This window comes from Triturus cristatus, chromosome 5_1 (assembly GCF_964204655.1).
Source record: "Triturus cristatus chromosome 5_1, aTriCri1.1, whole genome shotgun sequence".
Taxonomy (NCBI): Eukaryota; Metazoa; Chordata; class Amphibia; order Caudata; family Salamandridae; genus Triturus; species Triturus cristatus.
In genome coordinates, this window is record NC_140587.1 from 526,742,487 (window position 1) to 526,755,179 (window position 12,693).

The following is a 12,693-nucleotide window of genomic DNA, read 5'->3' on the forward strand; positions in this document are numbered from 1 at the left end:
ATTTGGTGAATCAATTGCCTCCTTCAAATATACAGTGGCACCTGAGTGAGGGGATGAGAAGAGCCCAGAAAAGTTCCTTAAGCAGCAGTATGCCATTAAGGTATTTATCGAATGCATTTTTCTAGCCAATCGTGTTTTGCAACAATAAAAGAAGGGGAGGTATTGTTCTTATATGCCTTGGATCATACATCTAAAAAACATACGAATTTCCATCTCACATGTCATCTCATTAAATAGCACCCTCTAAAATAATGAGCAGCATTTCTTTTCATTCAGGCAAATAGTGCCAAAACAATGCAGTGATCGGAAAAAAAATAAAATCAAAGGTTCAAAACTGCTTAGGAATTTGTAAGATGTTTTAGGCTCTTAAACATGAATACTGCCACACGCTGAGAAATCCCTATCCTAATTATTAGTCACCAGGATAACTAAATTCAAAGAAGTCATGAAACACATCATCAAATGTTGAAAATAGCTCTGATCTTGAAAATATTTCCTTATGAAAAGATCCAATGTACAGTACAATACCCACAAAACTATTCATTAAAAAGATTAACAGATGGGGGATGATAAAATAGTGTGTACTTCCTGAGGACTGTGTAATTGGATAAAGCTGTATATTTAAAATTCACATGTCTTGCAATAAGGCCTTAATCTAAAGAGCACAACAAGAATTACGCTTTTCAGTGGTAAGCAGAACTTTTAGTTGCCGGGCCCAAATTCTATTAGCTCAAATATCATCATTAAAAGTTATCATGTATATGCAGACGGCCTCATTTTGAACGAAAACGACATGAGCTGCATTGCACGGTCAACATAAAAGACAATTTCTTCCTTTATGTTTATGAGAACGAAGAACTCCAGGCTGCGGGTGACAGCTAATTTCCTCTTTTCACTCTGTACCCTTGAGCTATTAATGCACGCTGATCTTCATTCAAGTAATAGATGGGACAAATTAAGCATAAACACATACAGAACGAAAAACGGAGGCCATCTTCCCCAGTCCTAGAAACAGAATACAGTAAAGATGGTGAGATGAGCACAGTGGAAACATTTAAAAGAGGTTAGTACTTTTAAAATTGCGGGTAGAAAACATTCTGGTATTGAGCTAAATGAGTGTTCAATATTATCTATATATTGAAAAGGGATTTGCTTTCTGGATGTTGATGCATGGTTAAGCATACCTACTTGGGCCACTTGGAATTCATGGTAAATACTCCATCACTTTTTAAAATATATCCTGTAAGCAAAGGCAAATAAAATTTCATGCAAACATTTAATAATCTCTCCATGAGCTGTTCGTATACGAATCAGGATAATTTATTTAGGAATAGAAGGCTTATTGGGCTATGTAGAACTAAAACACTTTATTAAATACACCTAAAAGCAATTCGTTTACTCCTTTTGAAATAACCTCCGCATGTCATCATTTATGCGGAGAATCTATACCACTGTGTGATATACCATGGGCATCTGTATAGTATTCAGTGCTTTCCTGTAGCTGTGAAGAAAGATGTCCTACACGTTGGATCCAATATGATTTGTCCATTGAATCGTCCATCTTGGTTTGGTCCAAGTCCCTTCTTAGAAATGTGTCCAGTTGGGGCCCCCGGGAGACGCCAAAATGTTCTCTTTCAGTCCCCGCACACAGGTCAAAAAAGGTGCTAGGACTGGAGGGATGAGCTTCTCGGGATGGGGAAGTCAGCTGCCTGGCATCGTGGTGATATTGCCGATTTTTAAGAAGAGCTTGAAGTGAAAATATCGTCTGATTACAGGTCTCCAGCTTCAAGTCCAGTTGCTGGCATCTACGCTTTTCACTTTCCAATTGCTCTTTTAGATGAACATTGTCATTACTCAATGTGTTCAACTAAAGGAAGAAAATAACGGGTTTTGTTTAATTTTGTGCACGTCTAAGATAAAAGCTGGAACATTTGTACTAAGCTTCATCTAAAAGCAATAAAAGAAATAAAAAAATACTGGCATTACGAAGTTATTATTTTTAAGACAAGGAACATAAACCGACTCTTTATTCACAATACAAGGGCATTTATAAAACACAAATTCTCCTTGAAAACTCACACACCAAATGCATCCAATGATTTGTTTAGAGCAAACCTAGCGGCAAAGCAGTGGAGCATGGCATAGAGCAGAGGGATACAGGCAAAGGAGACATGCAGGTAAGTACTCCGAGTAAAGAGGTGGGGGAGCATGAAAGAAGTGTAATCGCACAAAGGGGAGAACATTTATGCTGCACAGAGAGCCCATGCAGAAAATTCTCCATGGGATCAAGTCTTTAATTCTTACATACTTCATTGTGGTCTGAAAATCTAAGAATCATAGGTTTCTGACTAAGATTTTCACAGATAAACAAGTTACTTACCTTTAGTAATATTCTATCTGACCACAGATTCCTCACCGTGTGAATATTTCCCACACATCAGAGAGGATCCAGAAACTTCAAAGCAGGACTCTTGCACGCCAGTATGTGGAATCGAGCAGCTTCACACTAACGTTCTTCCACTCCAGAAGTGATGAACGGAGCAGCATGTAAGCGCCATGCATTTATACTGACATGTGTTGCTTTCTTAGGCTGTCTACACCCTCAGACGCAAAGTTCATTAGCAAATTGGTGTGACCAGTGTGCCGATCTCTAAAGTTGGAACATTTTAGATTGGAAATAGTCCAGTTCACAGAAGAGGAGGGTGAGAGACTGAGGGGGAGAAACCTATGGTTAGCTAGAGTGTCGACCAGAAAAAGGGTTATCGAAGGTAAGAGATTTGTTTCTCTGATGGAATATATCTAACCACAGATTCCACAGCTTGTGAATTGATACAATAGCAGTACATCCCTAGGTAGTGGACCTGAGAACTGACTCATGGTAAAAGGTCCTGCAGGACCGAGCAGCCACAATGCCCATCTTGGGGAAATGATTGTTGAGGCAGTAGTGCCTCATGAACATGTGCATTGGCTCCCACGTAAGCACCTGCGAATCTCCAGAACAGGCACTGTGACTCCACCAGCCAATGCAGTGGTAGCAGCTTTGGCTCAGGTAGAATTAGCCTGTAAGCCATCTGGAGCTACTTCCTGGTAAATGTATAACAGCTCTTGATGCAGAGCACAGTAAATCGAGAGATGGTCTGTGTCTGCACTGTCTTGCCCTCATTTGCACATGAAAGAAAGGGTATGTAGTTCCTTGGAAAGACAAGTGGGGAAATTAATTACAGGTCAGTGCTAACCTGGGGAGTCAGCAGGGATGTGACTCATCGGGAGCAAGAGCCCTCACACACCGAGATATATGTCATGCTTCATCATCATGAGTGCTCCATATCAGGGTGGCACTTCAATGCCCGATGGGCACCCAAAAGAGGGCTTTTTACTGAAGAGCCTCTAAGTCCTTAGTTTCTGTGCATTCAAAGGTCTCTGCAGGGAATTTTTTTATTAAAAATGTACTTTCATTGTGTGTTCCTGCTCTCCACTTATTTTTTTAGAACATCTGCATGGCTGACAATCCACAGGAATATATACCTGAGTGTGACACCTGGCATCTTTTTGTGTGGTCTCCCTTGACCTTTTTGGCTGCTGACCTCATGTTTTGACCTTGTTTTGCTAGCCATAGGAGTTTGAGCATGTTTGACACTGCCATTTAGTGCCAAAGCGCTGTGCACATCATATACATATTGGTGATTTGTGTATACATGATTGGCTGATTCGAGTTAGCTGTAGGTCCCTTGTCAAGAGGTAATACATATACCCAATACATATACTCTCGAATGGTCCTATATGGGCCTGGGCACTGGTTGTGCATCCCCAGAGGTAGCTCATTGATTGTTCCACAGGTTATCCCTGGTGGGGCCTGTATGCACAGGTTACGGTTGCTAAGGTTGGCATTTATAAAGCTACATGCCAAGGTTCTGCATGTCTCCTGCTATATCAGAGTTCTCCCTGGTGACAGGGTGTGGTGTTGGGAAGAGTTAGGGCATGTGTGTGTGCGTTACATCCAAGGGTTGTGAATGCCACCTGGTGGTGGTGTTGTTCGTTACAACGGGGCCTGCCTCTCATACTGGATGAGCATGGGGGAATGTAAGGAAATGATATTGAGCAGTATTTCCTATGGGCAAAATTGTAGCAGTACTGTGTTTGACATCAATGAGTTCGTAATGGTGAATCTTCTCTGGTAGTGCAAGTGGATTCAATATTACGGTGGTGGAAATGTCCCTTTGGAAAAGTGGTCATTTCGAAGCTCGTGGGTCTGTGTACCTGTCGGCCTGTCTCCAACCCACATCTACCCAGACAGCTACATATGTGGATTCGTAATAGAAAGCCATAAACAGAGTATTTGGTGACTGAACATCCAATCACCCCTTACTTTTACGTCCTTCCCAAAATTCATAAGGAACAGCGTCCCCCGCCGGGTCGACCTATTATCTCTGGGTTGGGCTCACTCCTCGAACCTTTGTCCACCTTTGTTGACATCTTTCTCAGGCCTCTGGTGAGAACCATGCCCACTTATTTGCAGGACACCAAAAGTGTATTGCAGCTACTTCCAGATATGGATTTCAATACTGATACTTATTGTATACCTGCATTCCCCAGACTGAGACCCTTGAAGCCATCAGAGGGCTCCTCGAAGCCAACACCACCGGGTTGAGTTCGCCAGTAGCCTTCATTATGAATTGTGCCAGGCTGGCTATGACTGAGAACTTCTTCAAGTTCGAGAATCAGTTTTACCTCCAAACATCGGGTACTTTGATGGGCAGTGTTTTCGCCCCCAGCCTGGCCAATCTCTATGTCCATCTGTTCGAACAAGGTTCTGTACTCAATGCCACCAATCCCTTTTGCGACAGGATAGTCATATGGAAGCGCTACATTGACGACATTTTTGTCATTTGGCGAGGTGATTTAGCTACTTTGAATACCTTTCACTCTTGGCTTAATGATCAAAACACTTTTCTTAACTTCACCATGGAAGCTAGCAAACTCAGCCTGCCTTTCCTAGACCTTCGGGTCTTCCCTTCGGATAATGGCCTGGCCAGTGAGTTGTACACCAAGCCGATGGCGAGGAATTCTCTGTTGTCCTTTGACAGCTTTCATCCTAAATCACTTCGTGCAGGTCTACCCTTTGGGCAATTCTTGAGACTGAGGCGCAACTGTTCCACCATTGATAGTTTCAAGCGCATGCCGCTGTCCTGTCTCGGAATTTGAAGGCCCGCCAGTATCCTCAGAGTCTGATCCGCCGTTCATCTAAACGGGCATTCAATAACAACCGAGAGGCCTTACTTGAGCCATCCACACCAAAGCCCCCGATGGATAGACTCACGTGTGTACAAACGTTCAGTACCCGGTCGAACCAACTGCAGAAGATCATACGCAAACATTGGCGTATTCTGAATGCTGGGCAGTTATATTTAGCTCCCCCACTTTTTTCATTCAAGAGAAGCGCTAACTTGCGTGATACCTTGGTTCATACACGTCCAAGGGACATGCCGGTCGCCACAGCTAACACACTTTGGAATCTGCCACCAGTCCAGGGCCATTATGCGTGTGGTAACTGCGGTGTCTGTGCTCACACACAACATACTACTGAAATCGATATCGGCAGTAACAAACCCTGGAGACAACTGAAACATACTAATTGTATCAGCGAGAGAGTTATCTACATGATCACCTGTCCCTGTCACAAGAAGTATGTGGGTATGACCATCAGGAAGGTCAAAATACGGATTATGGAGCACAAAAGTACCATAAGATGCCAGAGACAGGCGACACGCCTAACTAAACACTTTTTGGATCTTAAACATAGTCCTGATGACATAAGGTGGACGGTATTGGAACAACCTTTGATTCCCTCTCATGTCACAGATGTTTCCAAATTTCTGTTCAGAATCGAACAACGCTGGGTCTTCAAATTGAACAGTGACCAGTCAGGGCTCAACGAGGCAATCCCGTGGACCTCACTGTAATTGGGTTGAGTTTTTTGCCACTTTGACACACTGTGATGTCCTCTTTTTGTGTGTATGCCCCTCACCCTTGCGGGTCTTTTGCCATGCTCGATGTGTAACCACTGTTCATTGACATCATCATCAATTTTCTGCTACGATAACCTACTTGCAGGACTAGAGCATACCGTACTGTATGTTGTGTGGCTTTGTCTGACACTATATGGTTAGGTTTGTGTCCCCCCTTTGGCTGCAAGTTAGGGCATTTTAAGACACTGGCCCCTCACATCAAGTGCTCACTGGGGGCGCGGTAAACTATGTGATATTACCCAGGTATTTGATTACTTCTAATTCCCCCCCCCTTTTTTGTTTATGACTGTTGCTTAGGTCACGATCGCATTGTTAGTATGACCGTGATTATATTTTGTGGATTTGCGGCAGAAGAAAAAACGATCCACTCCGACACAGACTACATTACCCGACACGCTCCGCTTTCCGCTACCAAGTTCCTCCTAACGTTGCAACTCTCATATCACGTGTTGGGGGTCGGACGTGATTGGTTCATGTGACTCTTTGAGGCTTCAAGGGTCGCGTTCACACTGTTCCGGCTACCACTCGGCACATCCAGGAAGGAGGTCCGGGGTAGCGACGGACAGGTAGGCGAACCATGCAGCACCCTGTATTAGCGTAGCCCCTTATCTGCACTAGTTGTATGGGCATGCATGCTGTCTGTTTTTGTGTAGAGAGCACTCAGATTTGAATTGTGGACTTGCTGGTTACCTGTTTGGAGTATTCGGGTTAAACCGATTGACCTATTGTTAAGCTGTTGTTTACTCCACCGGTCCAACAGCAGAAGGAGATTAGGAGTTTGGTTCATCGACTCAGGCTACACGTTGAATCGTGGCGCCGTTTAATACTCTAGCTCCAGTCTAGAGGTTTGAGGTCCTAATCGGGCATCATTTCAAGGCTGGATTGGATAAACATTTGGACCCGCAATGATTCTATATATGTACTGTTTTCTGTGGCGATTCAATACTAGCCAAAGTGTCCATTTTTGCTAGGTACTAATACCCGTGTTGATCTCATTTGTACCTCAGGGAGGAACCGGGCATTCTACGTTTTATTCACTGTATGGCCCAACAGTTAGATCTTTTGCTAGGGGCCTTGATAAGCTCTGATTCACAGTCAGTTTACTAGTAGTTTCGCAATGGTTGAGTTCGTACAGCTAACCCTTGTTAACGTCGACATCAGTGAGCAGATTATATCTTGCCGTATCTGTTCCTTTTGTTTTTTAGAGCGCTGCCTCACGCCCTGAGTTGTGACCAGGAGTGTGGGACGTTCCCCGATCTCTTGACGGGTAAGGAGGCATTTTGATTCCCTTCTAGACAGACGTTTACTTCTGGAACGTGTGCTATAGATCTACCTTCAATTGTTATTTGATCCAGCTCTCTACACTTTGTATGTTTGTCCCAGGTCAAAGTTGATTTTATCCAAATAGAAATCATTTTGTTTTTCTCAACAGGTGACCCTAATACTCCCCGACGGTGCCGTATATCAATTGATAAGCAGGTACCACTGTTGGTTGTATCGTTCCTTTTATGTCCCTGTGCACACTTTATCACATTGCAGTAGTGTTTTATTATGGTCCTGAAGAAAGCCACGGTCATCTCTTTGAGACGCTAGTTGGCTGAAACATGTAGACCTACACTTAGAGTACGTGTTCCTTATTGTTTGGTGTACACGTCTTACTCTATCATTTCTGCGTCTTTTACTGTTGATATCACTGGATATTTAATAAAGGAGTTTTCCTGTGCTAATCAATTTTAACATCACGTTTTCACACACTGCACCTCACTTCACTACACTATAGGCAGCTTCCTTTTATTTTGGGAGTGATTCCCTCCAAGTTTATTAGCTAAAACATCCTTGAGCTCCTCCTTTTTATAGTAATTTAAGGAGTAGTAGCTCTTTAACCGCACCAGGTGCGGTTAAGGGAGGTCCCAGATGATGAAGCATGCCACTTCGGTGGGTGATGGGACTTGGTCCTTTTTGAAAGGATCCCTGATCTAGGTTTGTAAGCTGGCATCTTCTGCTCATTTGTAGGTAGACCTGTATAGACCCACGGGCTCTGTTGTTGTTCTAGTCTTTATATGAGACACCACAGGAGGCAGAGGTCGGGATGGACTCTGAGGGTCTCTGGCAGATGGATAATAACCATACAATGTGTGAGAAAAGTAAAAAGGTAAGAAGGTGCTCAGCCTGGAATAGAGGGTCAGCGGTGAGGTGGTTGCAGGTCCCGGATGTACAGACTGGGGGTCGTATACTGGTTGAAGCTGATGGTACCCTGCAAACGGAGGGCAAACCCTTGGAGATGCAGAACCCCTGTAAGCCACTATGCCTGGTTCAGAAAACTCAAAGTGATGTGACGGCGACAGCCTGAGTGGACCCATGGTGGGGAGATGTGTTCTAGGCCCCTCCTCTCATGCTGGTAATATTGGGGGGTGAAATCTATGTTGGTCCACAGCAACAGAACTCTTAACTATTCACCTTCGTGTTTTTGATTTATCATAAGTGTGGAACACAGGCTGAGTTCCTGGTATAGACAAGGGATAGTCCAGACACCACGCCTAAGCACATTGCTGAGGCCCTATCAGGGACCTGCAAAGGGATGTGGATCTGGTGAACTGGTCATGAATTACACTGAGTGAGGTTTTTGGGGTATTAGCTGGTGCGAAAAGCGACTGTGAGGGCAAGTGGGGCGGGGTTTACTGTCCTCTTAACTATTCGTTGTGCTGGGAGTAATGCATGGCTTCTGCCTATGGGTGGATTGGGGAAGGATGATTTAAGGTTCTCTCCATTTGTTTTTGCTATGTATTTTGAAGAAATACAATGCTGTTTTTGTTCAAAGGGTGGGGAAAATTTCATGTCAGTGAGATATATATGGTATTACCTTTGGTTGTCTATGCATGTGTCCTCAGAGGGGCAGTTTTCTGGTGACAGCACATGGAAGGTGAGAGGACCAGCTATAAGTTTGAGACCTTAAATGTTCATGGGTTGAATAATTATGTGAAACGAAATAGGGTGAATGTATATCTGCAGAGGTATGTGGTGTCGATAGCATTCCTTCAGAAAACCCACCTGTGGGTGGATTGTATTAAATATGTTAGGAGATGTTGGAGAGGGCAAATGTATGCTACCTCCTAATAAGGGTATGCTAGAGGTGCACTAATTTGGGTAGGACCGAAAGTCCCATTTAAGCCCACAAGAACCTGCCTGGATGCCTATGGCCGGAATGTTATGTTGGAGGGTACACTTGATGCATATCGCTTGTGCCTTATAAAGGTTTATGCTCCAAATGTCGATGATGGTACCTTCTTGATTAAGATGTTGGGGACAGTGCAAATATTCCCTTAAGTAGAGATTGTGATGGGGGTGATTTTAACTGTGCTCTAAGTGGTAATATAAATGGATCCCCCCCACACAGATGGTATACCTAAAGCCATAGCCACACTACACCAAATACAGGATGATCTCGGGTTGGTGGATATCTGGCGCCAGAGAAACCCAGCCGTATGAACATACTCTTGCCATACCCCAGCAATGAACGTGTACAGCCATCTGGATTACTTATTTATACACACAACTGCAGTCCACAGAGTCAAAAATGTCCAGTGTATGGCCCGTTACCGCTTAGATCAATCCCTGTTATTAGTTACGTATGCACTCCATAGGCCAACACCAAAAATTCCACTTTGGAGGCTCAACACAGATGCACTTACGGACTCTTTATTCCTAGATACTGTGGAAAGGGAGCTGGTGCAACATTTCAAGCTAAACTGGAAATCCACAGACAGAAGGGCCACAGAATGGGATGCCATGAAGGTGGTCCTTAGGGGGATGTGCATAGCTACTACAGTCGGTATACAGCGCACACTGGAAACTGACCTGATCAGGCAGGAGAAGGTGTTATTGTCTCTGGGGAAATCAATTCACATAGATACAGCAGGCATAACAGAATGTAATAACCAAAGACAAAAGGTTGGGGAGTTGTGGGACTAATTAGATAAGCATGTTAGGAGTACTGGCAGTAGACACTGGTATATAGAGGGAGATTAATCTGGGCGCCTATTGGCTTGGTTGATTAGTTGAAAGAAGCAACTGCAACCTGTCCTGGCAGTACGGGATTGAGGGGGCAACTTGGTTCACACACAGCAGGAAATAAATACCGCATATGGTGGAACATTTGAGGGAAGTGTATTTGGAACTGCAACAGATGGTGAGAGCCCAGGAAATAGCTGGCTCTCTCGAGGGTCTTTCGCTCTCTGCCTTACCATGGAGGATCAAGAGGCTTTGGGTGCCCCAGTGCTGAAAAATAATTGTTATATTTCATAAAGGCCATAAAATCTGCTAAATCACTGAGTGCAGATAGTCTTCCGGACAAATTTTATCAGCAATTTCCAGATATGCTGCTTGAAAAGCTGCTGTTGGTCCTCACAGAGGTCTTAAAATTATGGGAATTACCACGATCAATGAGAGAGGCCCTAATAGTGGTTATTCCAAAGCCCGGTAAGGACCCCACAGAGACTGGTTCTTATAGACCCCTCTCTATGCTGAACATAGACCTTAAGCTCCTTAGTCAGGTATTGGCAGCACGACTCCTGCCTTTTCTCCCACAATTGATACATGACGATCAGTCAGGTTTCATACCCCGTAGAAATACGCTCCGTAACATCCGCCGATTGGGACACATTGTGCAATCGCCAGAACTGAAAGAGGATAAGTACATTCTGGTCTTTTTAGATGTAGAGCAGGCTTTTGATTCTGTAAAATGGGAAAACGTATGGCGGGTCCTCCACAGAATGGCTCTGGGCTCCCAATCTATAAACTGTATTAAATTGTTACATGCAGGTCCACGAGCCAGGGCGTGTCTGGGACGGTATGTCTCATCTTGATTTCCTTCCTAGTGTCCCCCTTGATTTTTGCCATGCCTATATAACCTTTAGCTTGTGGACTGACACAGGTTCTCAGGGGGTGCGGCATACGGAGAGGGGTGACGAAGCATATCACTTCATTGCATGCTGATGATGCTATGGTGAACTTGAGGCGGATTAACAAGAAAAAATCTTTATTGTTCCTGCTCGGACGGTTTAAGGATTTACTGCTGGAAAGGCTCCCATGGGTAGAGGTGCCCTGGACAGTAGACAAGGTCCAATACATATGTTTTTACATAGTGCATGATGAAGGGCAACTTCGCGACTATAACATGGAAATGGTGTTGGAGGGCCTGCATCATTCAATCCGGTTCAGGAACACGCTGCATCTGTTCTTGATAGGCACGATTGCCCTCATCAAGATGGTGGTATTACTGCATTGCCTCTATATTATGCAGGGGATCTTTTTTGAACTGCCTAGGAGTGTCTTTAGATCACTGGACCCACTATTGCTGGAACAGTACGATGTGCAGGGTGAGCCTTGATACGTTGTTGACGGTGTGGGACCAGGGGTAGCTGGAGGTCCTGGACCTAGAAATATATTATTTGGCAACCCAGCTCCAGCATGCAGTACACTGACTGGATGCTGAACCCAACTGGGAGAGGTCCCAGTTAGCAGGCATGCATGCAGAATATCAACTGAGGTCACTTGTGATGCGTGACAGACATTTTCCCCACACTCTCCCCAGTTTGATCAGGCTGATGGCCATACTCAGGGAAGGGACAGTTTAGAGAGTAATAAAGTGGGCTCCCTATGTGCCTAATCTGGACATTTGGATTATGCATCCTTTTGACCAGATAGCGCAGTCAATCTTCACAGAGGAGTGACAGGAGGGAGGCTGCCTGACGCTATCCGACCTATACCCAAGGGGTAGATTTATAACGCTACAGGATGCCATGGGCACCTTTGTTTTGGGTCCGGGACAATGTCTTCAATACACAAAGATTGCAGCCACAGCACACCACTCATGGCCAATATTACTGGAGGTTCTGACACCTCCCACATGCTGGCTCCTATGTTGGCTATGACCGGGGGCTGCAGACTTGTAACACACCTTTATGGAGCCCTGCGCGCAGATCGGCGAGTTAAACCACTGTGGGTGGAGGAGAAATGGCAATCTCCTAGTGATAAACCCCTTTTTCTCAAATATTGGTCCAAAATACACGCAGCTGTCCGTAGGCTATCAGTGAGCTCCAATATAATATAATACACATGACTTATCGGTCCCCCCAAGTGACTCCACGCCATTTACCCAATGCAAGATCCATGCTGTCTGAGATTTGAGGCAGTAGAGACTGGTTTTTTGCATATGGTTTGGGATTGCCCGCCGATGGCTGCGTAGTGGGTAGAGGTACTAGCACATCTGAAACGTGCAACGGGGTGGGATGTCCCTCTATTGATTACTAAATGCTTGATGGGCCTGCTGCCTGGAGATTCAAAGCGAAAATTGACCAGATGTATTAAAGTATTGGGCCTCATGGTGGCAAAACGAAGCATCAACTGGATGAGTAGCAAACCCCAACTTAGAAAAGGTGGGAGAGAGATCTACGGGAATGGGCAAGTACAGAAGAGGAACATATAAGAAAGACAAGGAAAGATGATAAGCTGCTTGAAACGCTACCTGCATGGGGAATGATGTTGCGGGACTTGCTGGACCCGATTGACCATGTACAGCCTACCACTGTAAGGATGGAGGACTCCGGACGAAAGGGTGGGCTGGAGAGACTCGACCAGACGAGGCCTCCCCTGTCTGATAATAGCAGCA

The 12,693-nt window shown here is 44.6% G+C and overlaps 1 protein-coding gene across 2 annotated transcripts in view; it reads right to left on the reverse strand.

The window, feature by feature from the left end:
• Positions 1-1,304: 1,304 nt before the first annotated feature.
• The window catches only part of LOC146831152 (uncharacterized), a 1,851,363-nt gene continuing 1,839,974 nt past the window's right edge, over positions 1,305-12,693 (reverse strand). For both annotated transcript variants that reach the window (XM_085605390.1, XM_085605389.1), the window contains one exon: positions 1,305-1,867. In XM_085605390.1, coding sequence (XP_085461516.1) covers positions 1,427-1,867 — 441 coding nt within the window. In that variant the 3' untranslated portion in view covers positions 1,305-1,426. The remainder of the gene's footprint in view (positions 1,868-12,693) is intronic.